This window comes from Heloderma suspectum, chromosome 2 (genome assembly GCF_057233095.1).
Source record: "Heloderma suspectum isolate Gila_16-S chromosome 2, 16-S_ref, whole genome shotgun sequence".
Taxonomy (NCBI): domain Eukaryota; kingdom Metazoa; phylum Chordata; class Lepidosauria; order Squamata; family Helodermatidae; genus Heloderma; species Heloderma suspectum.
The window spans coordinates 406,642,068-406,667,793 of NC_139459.1; the positions used below are offsets into that span (position 1 = coordinate 406,642,068).

Sequence of the window (25,726 nt, forward strand, 5' to 3'; positions counted from 1 at the left end):
GAAATTATGCATTTAAGGGGGGAATGTAGCAGCCATATCGAGGGTCAGACTAAGTAGCCTCATGCTGTCTCATGCTTCATGTTCTTGCTGAGCTCTTTCTCCCTCGAATATATTGTTGTAAGCTGACGAGACACAGGAATTCCTTATCTTGTCAAAGGTCATACAATTGTATATCTTGTTCTCTGCTGTTCTCTCCTTATCACGGCTACCCTATAACCCAGTTCTTGTATTATAAACAATGGCGCTAGGAGAAGAAATGTTGAGGACTGCAACCCCACGCGGGAGGGGGAGGAGGAGCCGTTTCCTATGTGTCACAATGTCTATAAAAACAATGTGCTGATGTATTTCGGGGCTTCTGGCTCTTTGGAAACGATTCCAGCCTTAAGCCCGCGCGTTAAATAAAGAATCTCTTTTTCCTTCACTCCGTGGTCTCTCTGACTCTGGGTTCTGCAACAGCTGTATGTTTTGGTTCATTATCCATCTGCAATATGAAGCGGTGTCCTATCAGTTTGGCAGCATTCGGCTGAATCTGAACAGAAAGCATAGGCCTACACACTTCAGAATTCATCCTGCTGCTTTTGTCAGCAGTCAAGTCATCGATAAACACCAGTGACCCGGTTCCATTGGCAGCCATACATGCCCATGCCACAACACTGCCTCCACCATGGTTGACAAATGATATGGTAAGCTTTGGATCATGAGCTGTTCCTTTCCTTCTCCTTACTTTTCTCTTCCCATCATTCTGGTACAAGTTAATCTTGATTTCATCAGTCTAAAGAATCTTATTCCAGAACTGGGCAGGCTTTTTTAGGCATTTGCTGGCAAAGGCTAATCTGGCCTGTTCTTGAGCATTACCAGTGGTTTGCACCTTGTCGTGAAGCCTCCGTATTTACATTTATAAAGCCGTCTCTTGACTGTAGATGTTGACAATGACATGCCCACCTCCGCAAGAGCGTTCTTGACCTGGCTAGATGTTGTGAAAGGGTTCCTCTTCACCATGAGTGGCATTCTGCGGTCATCCACTTTAGTTGTCTTCCGTGGTCCTCCAGGCCTTTTGCTGAGCTTGCCAGTTAATTCCTCCTTTTTCAGGATGTTCCAGAGTGTTGTGTTGGCCACTCCCACTGTTTTTGCGATCTCCCTGATGGGTTTATTTTGTTCCCTCGCCCTAATGATGGCCTCCTTCACTCGCATGGACACCTCTTTGGACCTCATGTTGAGAGTTCCAGGGAACACCTGCCAAATGGAAATGTAACACTCAGAACCACCTCCAGGCCTTTTCTCTGCTTGATTGGTCATGGGACACCCAGGAAACAGGCCACACCTGGCCATGCAGCTGCTTGTCAGCCATTTGTTCCATTACTTGTGAGCCACCAACAATGCGGGTGTGTATGCCACTGGCTGTCCTTCCTGGATGGGTAGTGCCCCACTTTTGCCAAACCCCTTGAATTACAGCTGAAAGTCCTGGCTTCGCTCCCATCTGGGTGTGTTTCCTTTCAGCTTCAATGTGGTGGTGTACAGAGGCCAACTGCCAAAACAGTTCTCCTTGCTCCAGTATTTCTGGCCCCGACTGTATATTACACAGTCATCAGGCAGATCTACATTGTAATTAGGGCCAGCCTGTAACAGGCCCCAGATGACCCTGAAAAGCTCTGCTGGGCAGTGCACAAATGTAATGGAGGCAGCGAGATGTTGTGTTCCTTTGCTGCCCTCACGTATACATGACCCTAGGCACACACCAGCGTTTGATTGCATGCACTGGTTTTCCCTCATCTGTCAGGAGTGATTCTCCGCGTGTAGAGATAGTTAGCAGCTCAGACTCTGAATGGGAACAGCCAGAACCAGGGGAGGTTTCCTCCCTAGTGAGCTCAGATATGGATAGACATTCTTCTCAGGAATGTGGCACACAGATGGCTCGACCTGAAGGCCCCCCCCCCGTAAGAACTCAGGTCTTGGAGGAGGAGGAGGAGTGCGGGGTATGACCTGAAGGATGCTAGAGTCCTACACAGGAGGGCACAACTAAGTTATTCTGGCTGGCAAGTTCTTGTTGAGCTGTTGAGTCCCTTGGTTCTCTCCCTTTGCAATCAACACACTCTATGATACCAGGCTTCAGGCTCACTACTCTCAAGGAGCGCCTCCAGCAACACCAGACAGGCCGCTCAACAAGATCATCCTCAGATGGCCTTCTCTCTGTCCCATCAGCTGGGACAGCTAGGCTGGTGAGGACGAGGGAGAGGGTCTTCTCTGTGGTGGTCCCCACTCTGTGGAACTCCTCCCTAGGGAACTCCGCCATGCCCCCTTTTTAACGAGCATGCATTAAAAACATGGTTGTTCAGGCAGGTATTTGGGGTGGGCTAGGGTAATTTTAGAAATGTGATGTTTTTAATGTTGAATGTTATTGTATGAACTGTTTTTATTGTTGTACATTGCCCAGAGTGGCTGGGTGACTGGCCAGATGGGCGATTAATACATTTAATAAAATAAAAAATACTCTATTAGTTAACAACCAGGCTCTTTACAAATGCAAATCCTCAGACTTTCAGGCTACAAAGGAAAACAGCTACTCCACACAATTACGAATATCAATGGAGGAGCCAAGTGGGAATCAGACGCGTCGTCAGCAGTTTGAAACAAAAACTTGCTGGTCAGAATAACTTGGGGGGGATGCACGTCCCTTACAGTTGTGCTCTCCTACGTAGGCTATCGCGCATGGCCAACCGGGTGGAACCCCTGAGCTCCTCCTCTAACTTTTTCCGCTTCGCTCTGCGCCTGACTCTAGCATCCTTCAGGTCACACCCTGCATCCTCCTCCTCCTCCAAGACCCGAGTTCTCACGGGGGAGGCCTTCAGGTCAATCCATCTGCGTGCCAAGTTCCTGAGAAGAATGTCTATCCATATTCGAGCTCACTAGGGAGGAAACCTCCCCCGGTTCTGGCTGTTCCCATTCTGACTCTGAGCTGCTATCTCCACATGCTCAGAATCATTCCTGACATCATCTGCACTCAAGAACGTGATGCCTTCTGTGTGGCAAGCATGTGCCCTGCAACTGAGCTACAGCCCTTCCCTCGCTGGCTAATGGCAACTGACAAACAACACAGCGCCAGACTCCTTCCTCTGCGACCAGGTGAGCCCACCTTTCTCAAACACCTGAGTGAGGTAGAGAAAGAAAAAAACAAATCCTGTTTGTATAAAGTTAAATACAGTTGAGGACTTCTCTTGCCCATCAGCCCCCCATCTTGAAACTTCCCCGAGATGTGCTCTGGATGGAATAAAGAAGAGGAAGAAAGAGCAGGATATGGGAGGGAAGAGGGAAAAAAGAATGGTCATTGGAAATGGAGAGGCGGGGAGAGACAGGATTCCCCAAGCCAAGTGGCTCCTTTCAGAGAGGCAGCACTGTGGAGGGCTACACATACTCAACTTTATGAGGTGGGGAGGCTGAGGGCTTCTTCTTGCTTTTCTAAAACCGTGAAACCTATTTTGAACCCCAGCGCTTCCTGGATCATGACATCACATAGTCTCAACCTCTTTTTGGTAGAATCTGCTGCTTGCAACTATATGACAGAAATTAAAGTGGAGGGGATGAAAATATGTGTGGTAGTTGATTAAATCCTTGGGTGTGCTGAAGCGAAAGGTTTCAGTGTGGGGCAGTAAAATCAGATGATGTGTGAAATACCAGTATTTCATAGGGAGTTGTTCCTGCCCTTCCCACTCCCACTTCTAATTTCATTCCAAGCAAGCTCCCAGCAGAGGGCATGTAAGAGTAAGAAAGTAGGGAGAAAGAAAAAAACAATGAGCAGGCTATCAAATCAAAGTGGCAGTCTCCTCTCTGGTTTGAAAGGCCTTTGTGCTACTCACACACTTCGTCTGCTACAGGAGCAAGTCCTAAAGTATACTAGTTGCTGCAAGGCTACTGAGCTTGGGGGGGGGGGGGAATAGGATGTATGAAGGCAGATGTTGACAGCAGAGCACAACTCAGAAGAACTGGGGCACATGCCTGGGATGCCCTCCAATGATCCACATCTTTTAAGGAATCATATTTCCCCCTCAGCAATGTATGTCTGTCCAGTCACTGTCTAGGGCTGCTTGACACTGTCTAGGGAAGCAATCCTATGGCGATAGGCAGCCACCCCCAATCTCCGAGGTGACGACCTATCCAATGCAGGGTGGGCGGAGTGCGGAGGGGTTAGTCGCTGCCGTGCTCCGGCCACACTATATTTGTGGGTAGACAGCTGATTTTAGCTGTCTAGCCACAGCACTTTGGAGCTGGGGGCGCCGTCCGGATGACACATAGGAAGTGTTGTACTGGCCTTTCCGAGGTCCCCGCCCCTAGGAACGCCCCATTTCCTCCTGGCCTGCGCGGCTCTTACGAGTGTGGAGCCTGGGACAATCTATGCCGCCTACGATGGGGCAGGGGAGGGGGCAGGGAGGAGGTTGTCTGGAACCGACCTCAGAGCGCAAGCTATGAGGTCGGTTCCCCAAAACCAAGTAATCCTATGGCTGTCCAGCCGCTGCCTAGCAGCCACAGGATTACACCCTCACACAATTATGCATAAAGAAAAAGAACTCTACTTTAGAGCAAAAGAATGAGATGGCGAATTGTCAGAGCCAGCCTAGAATGTTCAAGCCCCATTCTGCTGTATGCTAGACAAAAGCATTCCCCCTACACACCTCCTTATGCCCATCTCATTTGGTCAAGATACACACTGATCCCCTTGCTCAGAGCAGGATCAAGGAGGGAAGCCAAGGACAAGCAAGTCCACCGAGCAGGATCCAAAAAGAACCAGGAGAGAACAAGCCAAAGCAGAGGCAGATCGGCAGGGGGAGCGACCCGTAAGCGGGAGCAGCAGACCAAGAGCCCCTCCCTCCTTCCTCTCCGAGGGGCTGCTGGGAGACGGGAGCCAAAGAGCAAAGCCTGCGTGGAGCTGCAGGTGATTCCGCCGACCCTGCACGCCAAGGCCAGGCAAGGACGTGGAGCGAACCTTGACCCGTTCTGCATCTAAGCATTGGAGGGGCTTTTTGCCTGTGTGAATTCTTTGATGACGTTTAAGGCTTCGGGCATGACTGAAGCTCTTTCCACAGTCTGAGCATTTATAGGGCTTCTCTCCTGTGTGAATTCTTTGATAATGTTTAGGGATTTGGCTATAACTAAAAAACTTTCCACACTATTGAGCATTTAAAGGGCTTCTCTCCTGTGTGAATTCTTTGATGACGTTTAAGGATTTGGCCAGTACTGAAACTCTTTCCACACTCTGAGCAGTTATAGGGCTTCTCTCCTGTGTGAATTCTTCGATGTGAGTTAAGGCCAGACTTCTGACTGAAGCTTTTTCCACACTCTGAGCATTTATAGGGCTTCTCTCCTGTGTGAATTCTTTGATGATGTTTAAGGATGTGGCCATGACTGAAGCCCTTTCCACACTCTGAGCATTTGTAAGGCTTCTCTCCTGTGTGAACTCTTTGATGACGTTTAAGGATTTGGCCATTACTGAAACTCTTTCCGCACTCTGAGCATTTATAGGGCTTTTCCCCTGTGTGCGTACTTTGATGTGAGTTAAGGCCAGAGCGCCAACTGAATCTCTTTCCACACTCTGAGCACTTATAGGGCTTCTCACCTGTGTGAATTATTCGATGGTGCTTCAGGATATGGCCATGACTGAAGCTCTTTCCACAGTCTGCACATTTATAGGGCTTGTCCCCTGTGTGAATTCTTTGATGTGAGTTAAGGCCAGAGCTCAGACTGAAACTCTTTCCACACTCTGAGCATTTATACTGCTTCTCTCCTGTGTGAATTATTTGATGACGTTTAAGGATTTGACCATGACTGAAGCTCTTCCCACACGCTGAGCATTTATAGGGCTTCTCTCCTGTGTGAATTCTTTGATGACGTTTAAGGAGTTGGCCAGTACTGAAACTCTTTCCACACTCTGAGCAGTTATAGGGCTTCTCTCCTGTGTGAATTCTTCGATGTGAGTTAAGGCCAGACTTCCGACTGAAGCTTTTTCCACACTCTGAGCATTTATAGGGCTTCTCTCCTGTGTGAATTCTTTGATGATGTTTAAGGATGTGGCCATGACTGAAGCCCTTTCCACACTCTGAGCATTTGTAAGGCTTCTCTCCTGTGTGAACTCTTTGATGACATTTAAGGATTTGGCCATTACTGAAACTCTTTCCGCACTCTGAGCATTTATAGGGCTTGTCCCCTGTGTGCGTACTTTGATGTGAGTTAAGGCCAGAGCGCCGACTGAATCCCTTTCCACACTCTGAGCACTTATAGGGCTTCTCACCTGTGTGAATTATTCGATGGTGCTTGAGGATTCGGCCATGACTGAAGCTCTTTCCACAGTCTGCACATTTATAGGGCTTGTCCCCTGTGTGAATTCTTTGATGTGAGTTAAGGCCAGAGCTCCGACTGAACCTCTTTCCACACTCTGAGCATTTATACCGCTTCTCTCCTGTGTGAATTACTTGATGATGTTTAAGGATTTGACCATGACTGAAGCTCTTCTCACATGCTGAGCATTTATAGGGTTTCTCTCCTGTGTGAATTCTTTGATGACGTTTAAGGAGCTGGCCAGTACTGAAACTCTTTCCACAGACTGAGCAGTTACAGGGCTTCTCTCCTGTGTGAATTCTTCGATGTGAGTTAAGGCCAGAATTCCGACTGAAGCTTTTTCCACACTCTGAGCATTTATAGGGCTTCTCTCCTGTGTGAATTCTTTGATGATGTTTAAGGATGTGGCCATGACTGAAGCCCTTTCCACACTCTGAGCATTTGTAAGGCTTCTCTCCTGTGTGAACTCTTTGATGACGTTTAAGGATTTGGCCATTACTGAAACTCTTTCCGCACTCTGAGCATTTATAGGGCTTGTCCCCTGTGTGCGTACTTTGATGTGAGTTAAGGCCAGAGCGCCGACTGAATCCCTTTCCACACTCTGAGCACTTATAGGGCTTCTCACCTGTGTGAATTATTCGATGGTGCTTGAGGATTCGGCCATGACTGAAGCTCTTTCCACAGTCTGCACATTTATAGGGCTTGTCCCCTGTGTGAATTCTTTGATGTGAGTTAAGGCCAGAGCTCCGACTGAACCTCTTTCCACACTCTGAGCATTTATACCGCTTCTCACCTGTGTGAATTATTCGATGGTGCTTGAGGATTTGGCCATGACTGAAGCTCTTTCCACACACTGAGCATTTAAAGGGCTTCTCCCCTGTGTGAATCCCTTGATGTAGTTTAAGGCTGGAACTCCAGCTGAAGCTCTTTCCACACTCTGAGCATTTATAGGGCTTCTCCCCTGTGTGAATCCTTTGATGTGAGTTAAGGTCAGAGCTCCAATTGAAGTTCTTTCCACACTCTGAGCATTTATAGGGCTTCTCTCCTGTGTGTATTCTTTGATGACGTTTAAGGATTTGGCCAGTACTGAAACTCTTTCCACACTCTGAGCATTTAAAGGGCTTCTCCCCTGTGTGCATTCTTTGATGTGAGTTAAGGCCGGAGTTCCGACTGAAGCTCTTTCCACACTCTGCACATTTATAGGACTTCTCTCCTGTGTGAATTCTTTGATGATGTTTAAGGATTTGGCCATGACTGAAGCTCTTTCCACACTCTGAGCATTTATAGGGCCTTACCCCTGTGTGAATTCTTTGATGTGAATTAAGAAGAAAGCTCCTACTGAAGCTATTTCCACACACTGAGCATTTAAAGGGCTTCTCTCCTGTGTGAATTCTTTGATGCAGTTTAAGGCTGGAACTCCAGCTGAAGCTCTTTCCACACTCTGAGCATTTATAGGGCTTTTCTCCTGTGTGCATTCTTTGATGTGAGTTAAGGTCAGAGCTCCGAATGAAGCTCTTTTCACACACTGAGCATTTAAAGGGCTTCTCTCCTGTGTGCGTTCTTTGATGTTGTTTAAGGCTGGAGCTCCAGCTGAAGCTCTTTCCACACTGTGAGCATTTATATGGCTTCTCCCCTGTGTGAATTCTTTGATGTGAGTTAAGTTCGGAGCTCCGACTAAAGCTCTTTCCACACACTGACCATTTATACGGCTTGTCTCCTGAGTGCAGTCTTCGATGTTGATTAACGTGGGAGCTGTGACTGGATCTCTGTCTAGATTCACCTGAAAAAATGAAAACAGAATTTTTCCTCAGTTCAGGGGACAAAATCAGTGGTTTGCTGTTTTGATTAACAGAGGAGAAAAACTTGGTGAAGTGGCAGATTCTTCTAAATATAATAAATAACCTGTAATGATGAATAGAACTGATAATTAGAGTTGTGTACAGAGACTTTATCTTATTTTTGCCAATATTAATGGACTGCCTGTGAGGACGTAATTCATGCTAGATGGCTCAGAGTAATAGGTAAAAACATAAACTTCAATAAAATAAAAATCGATAAAGAAACCAGGCAGTGGTACAAAATGTAGTGGAAAACATAGGGCAACCCACCAAAAGATACAATCAAGGCTGGCCATCACATTACATCAGGTGGTGGCACAGGAAGAGAAGTGAATTGTGCCGCTGCCCCTGCCCCAACCAGGAGGGCCGGCCTCCTCCTCTAGCAGGTGCTCTAGAGAGCATTGCCAGCCGTTCTCCAACCATGGCATTTGCTGCAGCAGGAGAGCGGCTAGCGGAGCTCTCTGGAGCAGTCCCTTGTTCTCCCAGTGTGGGCCCATGCTCACCCAAATTACTGTGAGAGTTTGGGTGAGGCTCCCACTGCTGGGAAGGAAGCTGGCAGCAGGCTGGTGGTGGTAGGGACAGCTCTGTGCCTTGGGTGGCAAGATACGTTGGGTCAAGCCTGGATACCATGGTCGATGGTACTGAAAGCCACTGGTAGATCCCAAAGAACATGGTAAAACCCTCAAGTTCCCAGGTAAGTCATCCACCAAGGTGAAAATGTGGATCCAACAGTCAGTATCCTCCAAGACCACAAGAAGTTTAGAGGCCACCACTCTCTCCCATACCGTGACCCCACAAAAGCAGTTCATAAATCAGGTGATAAGTACAAGAAACCAGAGGCCACAGGCTAGATTCCTTTAACAAAGACTGCACCCCTGCCTCCTTCAGAAGAGTGCGGATCATGCGCTCCATCAAGGAAGGATGAAGTACCTCTAAAATCCTAAGTGCAACCTGGCTGCTTTTATCACCCACGAAGGGCACGGATCCAGAGAACAGGTGGGAGGTCTCACCCTTCCAAGCAGCTTCTCCACATCCTCTGATCGCACAAACTGAGGAATGAAAGCCAGCATGGAGTAGTGATGCGAGGGTTGGACTGGGACTTGGGAGATCTGGGTTCTAGTCCCCCCTCGGCCATGAAGCTCACTGGGTGACTTGGGCCAGTCGCTGACTCTCAGCCTGACCTACCTCACAGCGTTGTTTTGAGGATAAAATGCAGAGGAGTAGGCGGCCACCTTGGAATATAATAATAAATAATATAAAATGAGGGTAGGGTCTTTAACGACTGGTGACTTGAGCACATGTCGGGAGAGAGCGCAGGACAGGAAGGCCTGGCGTGCTCTGGTCCATGGGGTCACGAAGAGTCAGACACGACTGAACAACAACAACAAATTCAATAGATGCTTTGCCCCACACTTTAGGCACAGACAACCCTTTCCCCGGTTGACCAAGTCCCCCCAGCTATTCCCTGGCTGTTTCTCTGAGAGATCTCTCAAGAGGGTGACATTCAGCCGGGAGAAACGTCTGCTAGGAGAACAGATAGCCAGATAGGCCTGTGGAGCAAAGGACCCAACCAAGAGCCAAGCACCCACCTGCTGATCTCTCCCCTTGCTCAGAGGCCTGGACAAGCGGATCATCTGCTGCTTCCTGCCAGCAGAGGAGGTCAGATCTGGGAACTGGAAGGCCTGTTGCAGAGGAGAAGAAGAGAGAAATTACCTCTGCGCTTCCGACGATAGTACACGTTTAGGGATTTCGAAGCACCCAGTCTGAAGCCTCCCCCACCTCCTGTGGCAGATCAGGAATTCTTTCCTATTTGCATCATCTTACCCCTGCTGCCCAATTCAGGAATTCTATACTCAAATGCCTCCAAGAGAATTCTGGAATTAAAAATGAGATCCCAATGGCTCATGCAACACAGCTTGGCCTTCTGACCCCTGAGCAGCAAGAGTGTCTCATTTCTGAGGTTTGCCAGAAGAGAGACAGCAGTGCCAGGCCATTAGAGATAGATCATGACCACCCTTTACCGAGGCTTGAGGCCTGCAGAGGAAGGAAAAAGGTCCAGCCTGGAGGCCCCAAGTTTTTTTGTTGGGAGTGGGTATCCCTGAGAGGAACAGTTTCATTTCCCAAGTTAAGTTTCATTTCTTCAGTTTTGAAGCAGTACTTTCAGTTCTAGGGGAGCAGGGTATAAAACAGAGAGTCGGAAAGACCAGAGGAGTAACCTCGCTCCGAGACCTGCTCCACTTGCACTCTAGCCATCGTCCGGCCTGTTTCACTGCCCATAGATCTTCTGTCACCCAAGGCAAGTTACAGGCTCTACAGCACCGGAGTGGGTGCTTGGGAGCGACTGTATTGATGGCCCTTCCCATCTCACCATTCCACAGTGAGACCAAGGCCTTGACCAAACTGCCCGCCCTATCAGCCAGGAAATCCCCCAAAGCATTCAGGAATTCATTGGATTCTGTAAGTCTCCGGGGCAGACCACCTTAATTGGTCCTCCACCCCTGCAGGGAGGATCTGCTACCGTCAAACCAAACTTCACAAGGAAATGATCTGACCATGACAACGGAGTTGCTGACCCCCCCAACCCAGATAATTCCTCATGCACCCAGCAGCAAGAACCAGGTCCAGGGCATGTCCTGCCACCCTAAGATCATCCTCAGCGGCCCTTCTCTGTGAGCCCCTGCCTTGTTCTTGAGAAAAGAAATGAACTAAAAAGACAACCTTTATTGAGTCCTAGGGATTAAACCAAACCCCAGAACCTCCCCAGGAAGAAGCAAACGCAGTCCTGGAAGAGGCAGAACAAGCCTCCGACAACTCTGCAGACTCCAACCCCAGTCACGTAACTGAGGCAAGTGGTGCTGTTGAGGAGAAGGTCCTAGAGGCCCAGATTTCTGACTTAGGAGGAATGGAGGAGTTCAAGTAGGAAGGCCTCAGTGATCCTAGTTTGGAACCTTTACAAAGAATTGCTCTCCCTCAAGAGGTACCTTTTTCCAAGGAAAAAAAGGAGCAGGTTATTTGGAACAAAGCGTTGCTGTATAGACTCTGGTTGCCAAAAACCCGAGAGCTATATTGGGAGCCCCCAAAGCAACGGGAGGCACCTGAAATATTCCGGCTAAATTACCAGAACTAGCCCATAACATGCCATGTGCAGGACATTGGGGGAAAAACAAGACTGAACAAAGGTTAATGGCAAATTTCTTCTGGCCTGGTACTGCCCAGCAGGTAGCTCAGTATTGCAGCTCTTGCGAAACCTGTCAGCATGTGGTGAAAGCAGGGCTCCAGGGCGAAGCCCCACCGAAACCTCTGCCTCTCGTAGGAGACGCTTTCTTCAGAGTGGGAATGGATATAGCGGGTCCCTTCAATAAACCCGCTCGCACAGAAAAAAATACATCCTCACAGTGGTCGATTTTGCCACAAGGTACTCAGAAGCCGCAGCACTGGCCTCCATAGATGCCCAGCCTGTAGCTGAGGTTTTGCTGAGGATGTTCTTTAGAAAAGGACTTCCCTCAGAGATGTTGACAGATTGTGGAACGAATTTTCCTCTCTGAGGTAACGGAATGTCTGTGGAAGTGTTGTGGGGTAAAACACTTGGAAACTACTGCTTACCACCCCCAATGCAATCGGATTGGTTGACAGATTTAACGCCACCCTTAAGGGGATGATTAAAGCTGATGTAAACACACACCCTAATGACTTGGATGACGAACTGCAACACCTACTCTTTGCTTATTGAGAAGTTCCCCAGGAGTCAACAGGATTCTCACCCTTTGAGCTACTGTATGGTAGAAAAGTGCAAGGCCCTCTGGATCTCCTAAAAGAAAACTGGGAAGGTAAACTGGTGGAAAACAAAACGTCTGTGGCGGACTATGTGCTGAATCTCAGACAAACCCTAGATACTCTGTCTAAACTGGCTCAAAGAAATGTAACAAAGGCCCAGGAGGTGCAAAAATTCTGGTATGATCAAACTGAACACTCCAGAGTATTTGAGGTGGGGGATCATATAATGATCCTTCTTCTCCTGCACAAAGACAAGCTCAAAGCTGCTTGGAGAGGCCCCTGTGCGATCAGAGACAAACTGGATGACTTGACATGTGTGGTGGTGAAGGAAAGGTCTGAGAAAAAGCAAAGTGGTGCATGTAAATATGATAAAGCCATATTATACAAGAAGTAGAGTGGCTTTACAGGTACACAGAGTACCTGACGAAGACGTGGAGCAAGAAGAGGGCAGGGCGTTAGACATCCTGAGTCACTGGTTGGAAGAATGCGATTGAGACCAGCAAAGATGGTCAGAAAATCTTACCCCTGAGAACAGGAAAAAGATTCTGTCAGTGGTATTAGAACTCTCTGAAGTATTTCAAAACCAACCTAGGAAACTGATCTGGCTGAACAAAGCATGGACACAAGACACCATCCCCCAGTAAGGTCACCCCCTTATCGAGTCAATGGAAAGGTGTTGGGAGACATACGCAAGGAGCGGGATGAAATACTGTGTTTAGGGGTTATCAGAAGTTCTTTAAGCCCCTGGTCTGCACCAGTTGTGCTGGTTAAAATAACCCAGTAATACCATCAGATTCTATGTGGATTACAGGAAATTAAATTCAATAACTAAGCCAGATGTGTATCCAGTGCCCCAAACAATCACACTTTAAGATCAGCTGGGGCAGCTAAAATCATTTCTACTATTGATGCGTGTAAAGGATTTTGACAGATGAACTTAGAAAAGGCTGCCGAGCCCAAAACTGCGTCTGTCACACCGGCTGGGTTATTTGAGTTTAACGTTTTGCCCTTAGGTTTGAGGAACTCTTCAGCATCCTTTCAAAGATTAATTAACAGATTGCTGAATGGATTAGGTAAATTCGCAGTCACGTTTATTGATGAAATCACCATATTTAGCCAAAGTGTGGAAGACCACTTGGTCCACTTAAGAACTGTATTACAGGCTATACGTAAAGCTGGTCTCACAGTAAAACTGAGGAAATGTCAGTCTGGTATGCCAGAAGTAGTGTACTTAGGACACAAGGTAGGAAATGGCCACATAACACCTTTATGGGACAAGGTTGCAGCTATTAAAAGCTGGGACATACCTAAAACCAAGTAACAAGTTAGATAATTCTTGAAACTTGCTGGGTATTATAGGACATTTTTTCCCCATGCTTCAGAAATTGGCACTGGAGCTGTGTTGCTACAGAAACATGACTCTGTCAAACACTCTGTGCCCTACCTGACTAGGAAACTCTTGCCCAGAGAAAGAAACTAGTCCACCATCTGGAAGGAATGTTTGGCTGTGGTGTGGGCTCTGGACAAGCTCAAATCCTATGTTTTCAGAAAGGAATTTGCCTTACAGACTGCTCAACATGCCTTGCAATGGACACAGACTATGCAAAATACCAACTCAAGGCTCCAGAGATGGTCCTGGAAGTTACAGGAATTCCAGATGAAGAATGGCCACGGCCCGGGGAAGGAGAATGTTACTGCAGATGCTCTTTCCCGAAAGTAAAGACTGTTTTGTTGCCTTCTGTTAAGTTGGATGTTTCACAATTCTTCTTGGTTAAGAAAAAATTGTTCCACTTTAAAAGGGGGGGGGGAGATGTGAAGGTTTGAGGCCTACAGAGGTAAGGAATAAGGTCAGGCCCAGAGGCCTAAAGTTTTTTGGGGGAGGGGGTACCCCTGAGAGGAATAGCTTCATTTCTCCGGTTAAGTTCCATATTGGTCAGGTTTGAAACAGTACTTTTGGTTTTGGGGGAGAAGGGTATAAAAAGAGAGAGTCAGAAAGACCAGAGGAGTAAGAGCAGAACTGGGGAGAATGGAGTCGGAAGAGGGGGCAGGAAGCAGCAGCCTGGAGAAGTCTAGGGTAAAGGAACTTGTGTTTTGCAAGTTTTATATTCTCTTCATGCCTTTTATATCTCGCGGCTCTGTTGTTTAAATACCTTTAGTTGTGATTTCCTTGCTTCTAATTTACCAGTAAATTGTTGTAGTTAAACCATGTGCCTAGAGTGCCAATCACCCCAGGACTACAGCCTAAACCTCACATTATTAGAAAGGGGGAGATAAAAGAAGGAAGGTGGGACTCTTTAGGAGGCAAGAGATCCTTAAGGAGTTGCTCAGGGGGTCCAGGTCAGTGGTGAAACCCTGACAGTTTAATTTAATTTTTTTTACTTAGCAGGGGTTAAAGAGGGTGCCATAAAACAAGCAGCTCAATAATGAGGCCAGATTGGCCATCAGATAATCTCATCCCAGAACATAAATATAATGAAATAAAACAAGCTCACAAGATAGGATGATATCAAGGAAATGTTTTTCTGTCGTAACATTCCTGTAACATCTCAAAGAAGGGGTGGATCCTTCCACAGAAGTGCTGTGGGTGACAATACTGGGCTCCAACACTAACTTAGTGCCAGAAACGTGCTATCATCCCCGAGACCGGAAGGCTCAGGGTGACCTTGAGATGGAAAACAAAATCAGAGAGGCCGCCAAACAAGGAACGGGTGACTTCAATTATTCCCTTCATTGACTGGATGTTCCAGTAACGACAAAGACGTTACATTTCTTGATGCCCTAAACAACTGTGCCCTAGAAGAGTTGGTCATGAAACCACTCAGAAGGGAGACGACCCTGGATTTAATCTTAAATGGTGTCACCCAAGACCGCGTACAAGATGTAAATGTTGTTGAATGACTTGGAAACAGTGACCACAGTGCTATTAGATTTAATATATATTTAAATGGAAAATTGCCCAGGAAGTCCAACATAGTTACATTTGACTTCAAAAGAGGAAACTTCTCTAAAATAAGGGAACTGGTGAAAAGGAATTTGAAAGGGGGAGTCAAGAGGGTTAAATCCCTTCAAAATGCTTGGAGGTTACTCAAAACCACAATAATAGAAGCTCAGCTAGAACATATACCACAGGTTAGGAAAGGTGGCACCAAGTCCAAGAGGTCACCGGCATGGTTAACGAGCAGCATCAAGGGAGCTATGAGAGAAAAGAGAGCTTCCTTCAGAAAATGGAAGTCTAGCCCAAGTGAGGAAAACAAAAGGGAGCACAAGCTTGCACAAAGGTGATGCAAGCAGACAATAAGAGATGCAAAAAAGCATTCTGAAGAGCATATTGCTAACAACATCAAAGCCAACAATAAAGAATTCTTTCAATATATCAGAAGCAGAAAACTAGCTAGGGAGGCAGGTAGTTGGACCACTGGATGACCACTGAGTTAAAGGAGTACTTCAGGAGGGTAAGGAAATTGTGGAGAAGCTGAATAAATTATTTTCATCTGTCTTCACTGGAGAAGATGTAGGACAGTACCTCCCCTTCATGAATCACTGCCTAGTTGTGGCGAAGGGGCTTGCATAACTCAGTGAAGCCATAAGCTATGCCGTGCAGGGCCACCCAAGACGGACAGGTCATGGTGGAGAGTTCTGACAAAATGTGGTCCACTCGAGAAGGAAATGGCAACCCACTCCAGTATTCTTGCCAAGAAAACCCCATGGAACGTATCACAAGGCTGAAAGAGATGATGCCGGAAGATGAGCCCCTCAGGTCGGAAGGTGTCCGATATACTACTGGGGAAGAGCAGAGGGTATTTCCAAGTAGCGCCAGAAAGAGTGAAGCGGCTGGGCCAAAGCCGAAAGGACACTCAGCTGTGGATGTGTCTGGTGGTGAAAAGAAAATCCAATGCTGTAAAGAACAATCTTGTTGAGGAACCTGGAATGTCAGATCAATGAATCAAGGTAAGCTGGAGGTGGTCAAACATGAGATGGCAAGATTGAACATCGACATCTTGGGAATCAGCGAACTAAAATGGACAAGCATGGGTGAATTTAATTCAGGTGACCATCATATCTACTACTGTGGGCAAGAATCCCTTAGAAGAAATGGAGTAGCACTCATAGTCAACAAAAGGGTGGGAAAAGCAGTACTGGGGTACAATCTTAAAAAAGACAGAATGATCTCAGTACGAATCCAGGCAAACCATTCACCATCACAGTAATTCAAGTCTATGCCCCAACCACTGATGCCGAAGAAGCTGAGGGTGATCCGTTCTATGAAGACCTACAACACCTTCTAGAACTATCACCCAAAAAAGATGTCCTCTTCATCATAGGGGATTGGAATGCCAAAGCAGGAAGTCAAGAAATCACCGGAATAACAGGCAAGCATGGCCTTGGTGTACAAAATGAAGCAGGACAAAGGCTAACAGAGTTTTGCCAAGAGAACACGGTGATCATAGCAAACACTCTTTTCCAACAGCACAAGAGACGACTCTACACATGGACATCACCAGATGGTCAATATCGAAATCAGATTGATTATGTCCTTTGCAGCCAAAGATGGAGAAGCTCCATACAGTCAGTAAAAACAAGACCTGGAGCTGACTGTGGCTCAGATCATGAGCTTCTTGTTGCAAAATTTCAGCTGAAATTGAAGAACGTAAGGAAAACCACGAAACCATTCAGGTATGACCTAAATCATATCCCTGATGAATATACAGTGGAGGTGAGGAATAGATTCAAGGGATTAGACCTGATAGACAGAGTGCCTGAAAAACTATGGACGGAGGTCGGTAACATTGTTCAGGAGGCAGCAACGAAATCCATCCCAAAGAAAAAGAAATGCAAGAAAGCCAAGTGGCTGTTTGATGAGGCTTTACAAGTAGCTGAGGAAAGAAGGGAAGCAAAAAGCAAGGAAGAAAGGGGAAGAGATATCCAAGTGAACGCAGAGTTCCAGAGAATAGCAAGGAGAGACGAGAAGGCCTTCTTAAATGAACAATGCAAAGAAATCGAGGAAAACAACAGAATGGGAAGGACTAGAGATCTTTTCAAGAAAATCGGAGATATCAAGGGAACGTTTTGTGCAAAGACGGGCATGATAAAGGACAATGAAGGCAGGGACTTAACAGAAGCAGATGAGATTAAGAAGAGGTGGCAAGAATACACAGAAGAACTATACAGGAAAGGTCTGAATGTCCCTGATAGCCATGATAGTGCGGTCACTGAACTTGAGCCGGACATCCTCGAGAGTGAAGTCAAGTGGGCCTTAGGAAGCATTAGTAACAACAAAGCTAGCGGAGATGACAGTATTCCAGCTGAGCTATTTAAAATCCTAAAAGATGATGCTGTTAAAGTGCTGCATTCAATATGCCAACAAATTTGGAACACTCAACAGTGGCCACAAGACTGGAAAAGGTCAGTTTACATTCCAGTTCCAAAGAAGGGCAATGCCAAAGAGTGTTCAAACTACCGTACAATTGCGCTCATTTCACATGCCAGCAAGGTGATGCTCAAAATCCTACAAGCTAGGCTTCAGCAGTATGTGAACCAAGAACTACCGGAAGTACAAGCTGGGTTTCGAAGAGGCAGAGGAACTAGAGATCAAATCGCCAACATTCGCTGGATCATGGAGAAAGCAAAAGAATTCCAGAAAAACGTATATTTCTGCTTCATTGACTACACCAAAGCCTTTGATTGTGTGGATCACAACAAACTCTGGCAAATTCTTAAAGAGATGGGGGTACCAGACCACCTTACCTGTCTCCTGAGATACGTACGAGGGTCAAGAAGCAACAGTCAGAACCAGACATGGAACAACTGAGTGGTTCAAAATTGGGAAAGGAGTATGACAAGGCTGCATATCGTTGCCCTGCTTATTTAACTTATATGCAGAGTACATCATGAGAAACGCCGGGTTGGATGAATCACAGTTTGGAATTAAGATTGCTGGGGGAATTATCAACAACCTCGGATATGCAGACGATACCACCCTAATGGCAGAAAGCGAAGAGGATCTCAAGAGCCTCTTGTTGAGGGTGAAAAAGGAGAGTGCCAAAGCTGGTTTGAAACTCAACATTAAAAAAACGAAGATCGTGGCATCTGGCCCCATCACTCCTGGCATACAGAGGGGGAAGAAATGGAAGCAGTGACAGATTTTATTTTGTTGGGCTCCAAGATCACCGCAGACGGTGACTGTAGCCATGAAATTAAAAGACACTTGCTCCTTGGGAGCAAAGCTATGGCAAACCTAGACAGCATAGTAAGAAGCAGAGACATCACCTTGCCGACAAAGGTCCGTCTAATCAAAGCTATGGTTTTCCCAGTAGTAATGTATGGCTGTGAGAGCTGGACTATAAGGAAGGCTGAGCACCGAAGAATTGATGCTTTCAAACTGTGGTGCTGGAGAAGACTCCTACGAGTCCCCTGGATTGCAAGGAGGTCAAATCAGTCAATCCTAAAGGAAACCAACCCTGACTGCTCATTGGAAGGACAGATACTGAAGCTGAAGCTCAAATATTTTGGCCACCTAATGCGAAGAGAAAACTCACTGGAAAAGATCCTGATGCTGGGAAAGATTGAAGGCAAAAGGAGAAGGGAACGGCAGAGGATGAGATGGCTAGATAGCATCACCGAAGCAATGAATATGAACTTCAGCACGCTCCGGGAGAGAGCGCAGGACAGGAAGGCCTGGCGTGCTATGGTCCATGGGGTCACGATGAGTCAGACACGACTGAACGACTGAACAACAACAAGGACAGTACCTGTGCCTGAACTGATGTTTTCAGGGAGTCTGAGGAACTGAAGCAAATAGTGGTGACAAAGATGAAGTTCTCAACCTTAGTAACAAACTGAAAGTAAATAAATCACCAGCCCCAGATGGTACCAATCCTAGAGTTCATAAAGAACTCAAATATGAAATTGCTGATCTTTTAATCAAAATAAGCAACGTGTCCCTAAGATCAGCCTCTGTATCAGAGGACTGGAAGATAGCCAATGTAACACCAATTTTTAAAAAGGGATCCGGGGGCATCTGGGAAATTACAGGCCAGCTGGCTTAACATCTGTTCCAGGTAAATTGGTTGAAAACTTTTAAAACATAAAATTAGTAAGCATATAGAAAGAAGCCCTGCTGAAAAAGAATCAACATGGCTTCTGTAAAGGTCAGTCCTATCTCATTAATCTTTTAGAGTTTTTTGGAAATGTCAATACACATGTAGACAGGGGTGATCCAGTAGATGCTGTTTACTTGGACTTCCAAAAGGCTTTTGACAAAGTCCCTCACCAAAGACTCCTGAGCAAACTTGGCAGTCAGGGAATAAGAGGACAGGTCCTCTTCTGGATCAGTAACTGGTTGAAGAACGGAAAGCAAAGAGTTGGAATAAATGGTAAATTCTCCCAATGGAGGGAAGTAAATAGTGGGGTCCCACAGGGATCTGTATTGGGACCAGTGCTTTTCAACCTGTTCATAAATGATCTGGAATCAGGAGGGAGCAGTGAAGTGACCAGGTTTGCGGATGGCACTGAATTATTTAGGGTGGTTAAAACAAAAAGGGATTGTGAGGAGCTCCAAACGGATCTCTCCAAGCTGGGAGAATGGGCATCGAAATGGCAAATGTGGTTCAATGTAAGCAAGTGTAAAGTGATGCACGTTGGGGCAAAAAATTCCATCTTCAAGTATAACCTGATCGGATCTGAGCTAGCAGTAACTGACCAGGAAAGAGATCTTGGGGTTGTGGTGGACAGCTCAATGAAGATGTCAACCCAGTGTGCAGTTGCTGGAAAAAAGGCAAACTCCATGTTATGCATAATTAGAAAAGGAATTGAGAATAAAACTGCCAATAACACACTGACCCTAAACAAATCTATGGTGCAACCACACTTGGAATACACCGCACCAAAAAAAAGGATATTGTAGAGCTGGGAAAAGTGCAGAAAAGGGCAACTAACATGATCAAGGGGCTGGAGCATCTCCCCTACGAGGGATGGTTCCAACTGCTGGGATTGTTTAGCTTGGAAAAACGGAGGGTGAAGGGAGACATGATAGAGGTGTGCAAAATTATGCATGGTGTGGAGAATGTGGATAGGGAGACATTTTTCTCCCTCTCTCACAATACTAGAAGTGAGGGTCATCCTATGAAGCTGACTGGTGGGAGAGTCTGGACAGATAAAAGGAAGTACTTCTTCACACAGCGCATAAGAGAGCCAGTGTCGTGTAGTGACGGGCCAGGAGATCCAGGTTCTAGTCCCGGCTTGGCTATGGAAGCTCACTGGGTGACTTTGGGCCAGTCACAGACTCTCAGCCCAACCTACCTCACACAGTTGTTGTTGTGAGGATAAAATGGAGAAGAGGATAATGTAAGCCACCTTGGGTTCCTTGCAAGAGGAAAAAAGCTGGGATATAAATGCAATAAATAAATAAATAAATAAACAAACAAACTATGGAATTTGCTACCGCAGGGTGTAGTAATGGTCTTTAAAAGAGGGTTGGACAAATTCCTAGAGGAAAAGGCTACCAATGGCTACTCGTCCTGGTGGCTATGGGCTACCTCCAGTACCAGAGGCAGCATGTACACCGGTTGCTGGGGAACATGGGTGGGAGGGTGCTGTTGCACTCCTGTCCTGTTTGTAGGTTCACAATCAACAGGTAGTTTGGACACTGTGTGAAGAGAATGCGAGACTAAATGTTCCCTCGGTCTGATCCAGCAGAGCAGTTCTTACGTTCTTACAGAGACACACCAAGATTGGCAGTAGTTCTTTATTCCACAATGCACAGCAGACCAGCCCTGTCTTAAAGCTCTCCGTCTCCTGAGAGCGAGCCACTGGAGTGAGCCAACAGGAGTTTTGTGTGGGAGTTTAGTGGGAGAGGTTGCAGGGGAGTCCAGGGAAATAGAAGAGTCACCTGGAATGCCTGGGACTACGGAAAGGGGAGTTGTCCCAGTGACATGCAGGGTGTGTGCCATGTTTGGTTTTACATGAGAGACAGGAGGCCCTCCTGAAGCATCAACAGAAGAGAGAAGCTTCCACGGAAGAAGAAGAAGAAAGCAAAGCGAAGAACGTGACACAAAGGACCTAACAAATCGGTGCAACTACACAACAGATGCCAGGCAATTCCCATGGAGGGTGACCCTGGGCCACCTGAAGATGTGATACCATCCTGCACTCCACAGAATGCTGAGGAAGGCACTCAGGCCCACATAGATGGGAGGAAATCAACCATCGATATGAGGACGAGCGGATGAGTGATAGCAGTCGGAGAGGGACAGAGGCAGCTGCGTGCACACTGGACATCTGATCTTGGGAGGTGTGCGGCCTTCCTGGGGCATGGAAGAAATGCTGAATGGATCTCCAAAGGCTACAAGGATGTGGGTGGGGAAGCCAAGGACTTGGCGGCACAAGTGGAGTTTTTAGCCATCCTTCCTGTCAAAGGTCAGGGCACTGGTACAGAAAGAATACTGAAAGACAAGAGTTGTCAGCACAGATGGCGTCCTTGGGAAAGGTTTGGCTTCACAGACCATGGCGTACAATACCAATATGAAGGACTCCTCACGGATGATGGGTTGGACCTCATGTGGACAGAGAGAATGTTTTTGGCAGGAGGCTCACAAACCTGATCAGGAGTCCTTTAAACTAACCTGGGAGGTGGGGCTGGCAAAAGCCCAGAGCGAACAACTGAGAAGAACACACAGAACGCGGGAGGAGACGAGACAGCGGAGGTGAATCCCAGCATGGTCTCTACGCTAACTGGAAGCAAACAGGGTGAACTTCACCCCCGAAAACAGGATGGTTAATAAAACAATTAGCCCTTGTACAAAAGGAACAGAAACAACAGGAAGGGAGGGGGAGTAGCATTATATGCCAGGAATGTATCCACCCGTGTAGAAATTCAGGATTCTGAGAATGGGAGCCCTGTTGGAAGCCTATGGATAAAGACAGAGAGAGGGAGGAACAAGAGGAATATCGGTGTGGACATTTACCAGCCAGCCAGCAGACATGGATGGTGCTTTCCTGGAAGAGATAACAAAACTTTCACAGAAACAAGCAATAATAGCCATGGGGGATTTCAGCTATCCCCAAATGCTGGAGGTCTAACTCTGCAAAGAATGGAAAATCAAATGCGTTTTTGGCTTGTCTTGTAACTTCGTCTCTCAAAAGGTAGAGGGAGGAACAAGGCGATCTGCTGACCTGGACTTAAGTCTGACCAACAGGGAAAAAATGAGAGATGAAGTGAAAGTGGCAGGAACTTCTGGGGAGAGTGACCATGACATCTAGGGATTCATGATGGAGAGGGCTGTGAAAACTGAGCTTAGTTGGATGCTCACCTTGGACTTCAGGAAAGCCAATTTCAAGATGCTCACAAAAAACCTGGTTGGGATACCACGGCTAGAAGTCTGAAGGAAAAAAGAGCTCAAGAGGGAAGAGGCTCCTGAAAACTGGAATCCTGAAGGCACAATCACAAACTGTTTCCATGAGTAGGAAAAATGGGGGACATTTCAAGAAACCTGGGTGGCTACACATGGAACTGCACCCAGGAGAGAAGAAGCTGCGCTGATCAGGGGGTTGGTCTAGATTGCCTCTGAGGTGCCTTCCAACTCTAGGATTCCAGAATGCGTCAGCTGAGGGAAAGAGGGAGCCTTACCCAGGGAGGCCAGAGTCCTGTGGTTCTCCTCCATGACTTCCCTGTGCAGAGCCCTCTGGCCTGGGTCCAGCAGAGCCCCCTCCTCCGCCGAGAAGCGCACAGCCACCTCCTCAAAGGTCACTGGAGCCTGGAAGAAAAGTTTCTCTGAGCAGATGATGCAGGAGATGCAGGAGACGCAGGAAAGGGGGGCGGTTGGAGGCCCTCCTACAGATCCAGGGCTCCATGGGGGACATTCCAGGCTTTCTTGGAAGCCACCTGTTATGGATCCTTTCCAGCCCAGGGAGATGTGCAGGGGCCCGAGGCACCCAGGCCTCCCGTACCTGTTCCAGCTGCCCAGAAGCTCTGTCCACTCTGACACCAAGAGGCGAAGGCTGAGAAGGAGCCCCCAGTGTCCTCTCACCATCTCTGTGTGTCGTCCTGTTTTCTAAGGGAAAGAAAAAGGAAGACAGCAGGGAGGATTTTGCCTTTTTGTTCCTAGTGTGCAATCGGTGTTTGTCCATACGGCCTTTGTTCATAATTCAATTTATATAGAGTCTGAATCTATTGAAACAAATCCCTTCTTTTTGTACGTTAAGAGAGATTTTTCTCTTCCCCACACCAGCTCACAGGAAATTTAACAGCAGCCCATGGATGTCAAGTGTGACAGAGGGAGACCACGCTGAAATACGCTCCGCTGATCCTTACCTGGAGAGCTGGCACCTCCGTCCCCCTCCTGCAGGATCTCCGTGAGCAGCGGCCTCTGCGTGGGGCCCGACGGACCCTCTGCTGCTTCAGCAACGTCTGTGGCCACCTGGGCCAACATCCCCTGCGCCTGGAAGAGGAGGGAGGAGCCCAGGGAGGGAACTGGGGGTTGGACTCTATGGCCTTGTAGGCCCCTTCCAACCCTACTATTCTATGAACAATGTCACGCCATTGCGTAAGGGCTGAGCCAGGCAGAGGCCGAGGGCAGGGCAGCTGGCTCCGGGCGTCCAGGCCTCCTGCTGCTCTTATTCTGCCACAAGGATCTCTGGACTGGGGCTAGTAAGTCAACGCTGGCATCAAAAGAGGCCTAAAACAGGATGTCTAAAGCCACTCTAAAAATCAACTGAGAGGAAAGGGACAAGCTGCCAGATGTTCCCTTTCTGCTGGGAGGACTGTACCACTGGCTGCTGAAGGATCCCCTAAGTCCCTGGAACCTCCCAACTCTCCTTCAGCTGTCTAGATCCACCCGGGGGCTCCCAGAGCGAGGGTCCCCCCACCTGCCGCCGCCGCTCCTCGGCCCGGCCCAGCAGGAAGCCCTCGGCCAGGGCCACCGCCTGGCAGCTGCTCTCCGGCCGGCACTCGCGCGCCCAGCGCGCCGCCTCCGCGGGCAGGACGGCCAGCAGCTGCTCCAGCACCAGCAGGTCCACGATCTGCCGCTTGGGCCGCCGCTCCGGCTCCAGCCAGCGGCGGCACAGGCGGTGGAGGCGGCTGCAAGCCTCCCGCGGCCCCGCGGCCGCCCGGTAGCCGCAGCCCCGGAAGCGCCGGCGCGCCTCCTCCCGCCGGGCGCCGCCGCTGCCGCCGGCCCGGCCCCCCCGCCCGCTTCCTCCCCGGCGCGCCGCACTGCGCCCCTCCCGGCCGGCGCGGGGGCCGCCTCCTGCGCCGGGGGCCGCGCGGCCCGGCTCCTCCGCCTCCGCCGCCGGCGGCATCTCGGCCTGATGCGCCGGGCAGGAGGCCGCGTCCCGCGCAGGCCGAGCCCCGCGAGCAGGGCCGCCCACGTGGGCCCGGGCTCCGGCGGCGGAGGGCGGAAGGGGCGGACCGCGCGCGCGCCCCCCCCCCCGCTCTCGGGGGCGGCGCTCTCTGGCTTTAGCCCTCCGCGGGGGCGAAGCGTGGAAAGCGCCGAGGTTAAGGGGGGGGCGGGGAGGGCACGACTGAACAACAACAGCAACAAATGATGAATAGAACTGATAGCCCGAGCGACGTACAGAGATTTCATCTGATGCATGCCAGTATTTATGGCCTGCCTATTAGGACACAGTCCGTATAAGGCTCGGAGTTACTGGTAAAAAGATAAGCGACAATGACATCAATATCCATAATAAAAACCATGCTGTGGAACAAAATGTATTTGAAAACATAGGCCACTTCCAAAGAACAATAGCCCACTCCAGCAAAGGATATCACCCGAACAGGCCCTCCCATTGCACGGTCTCATGCGGCCATCGCACAGCATAGCAGGCGGGGCGGTGTACTGTGCGGCTTCCCCCGCCATAAGAGCCTGCCACGTTCTCTAGTGGGCGCTCTTGAGAGACCCGCCAGCCGCTCTCCCTCGGTGGCATTTGTCACAGTGAGAGAGCAGCTGGTGGAGCTCTCTGGAGCAACCTGCCCTCCCTGAGTGCATCCTCACTTGCCAGAAGTCCTGCGAAAGCTAGCCCAATGTTCCGTGAGACGTCGGGCAAGGTCCCCATGACCGGGAGGGAAGTTGCCAGGCAAGTGGTGGCTGCAGCGTCTTGCCTCCAGCACCAAGATAGGTTGGGTCAGGCCTGGATACCATGGTGGATGGTATTCAAAGCCACAGATAGATCCAAAAGAGCAAACATGGTCAAAAGGTACAGTTCCCATCCACCAGGATGGGAATTTGGTATCCAGATACTCCGTATCCTCCAACACTACCTGGAGTTGAGAGGTCGCCTCTTGCAGGCCCTGGTCATCCCCGCCTATTCCTGAAGGGAACACCAGAAGAGGGTGCCCGGTGCCATGTGTCAGGAGGGATGTCACTGGAGAGAGGAAACCCTGAGCTGCTGCAGCCAAGGTGGTCTCTGCATGGATACTGACATCCCCCAGACCGTCAGCTCCGGGAAGCCCCGCGCCACAGCAAGGACCACCTTTGCCAGCGCGGGCAGGAGACTGCTGGGCAGAGGGGTGGACGCAACACCCACAGAGTCCCTGTCCGGCCTGTGAGCTCCAAACAGTCCCGGAGCAGACGGATCATGGAACAGGGCACCTGGCCAAGGGGAGGGAATACTTGGCATGCAGGAGGTCACACGTTCCGCCCCGGCATCTCCAAACGAAGGCACCGGACTAGTTGAGCTGGAAGACCTCCGCCTTGGAGGAGCACGCCCAGCCAACGCAGATAATGCAGGGGAATAGGCGAGCCAGTGTAGAGCAATGGTTAGAGTGCTGGACCAGAACCTGGGAGATCCGGGTT

The 25,726-nt window shown here is 48.6% G+C and overlaps 1 protein-coding gene across 1 annotated transcript; it reads right to left on the minus strand.

The window, feature by feature from the left end:
* Positions 1 to 1,241: 1,241 nt before the first annotated feature.
* On the minus strand, positions 1,242 to 24,307 carry LOC146356770 (uncharacterized). Its single transcript, XM_084831955.1, is given in 7 exon segments — positions 1,242 to 5,158; positions 5,160 to 8,104; positions 9,752 to 9,844; positions 22,561 to 22,687; positions 22,881 to 22,984; positions 23,245 to 23,371; positions 23,799 to 24,307. Coding segments are annotated over 7 exon segments (4,260 nt in total). The 5' UTR covers positions 24,228 to 24,307; the 3' UTR covers positions 1,242 to 4,723.
* Positions 24,308 to 25,726: the final 1,419 nt, after the last annotated feature.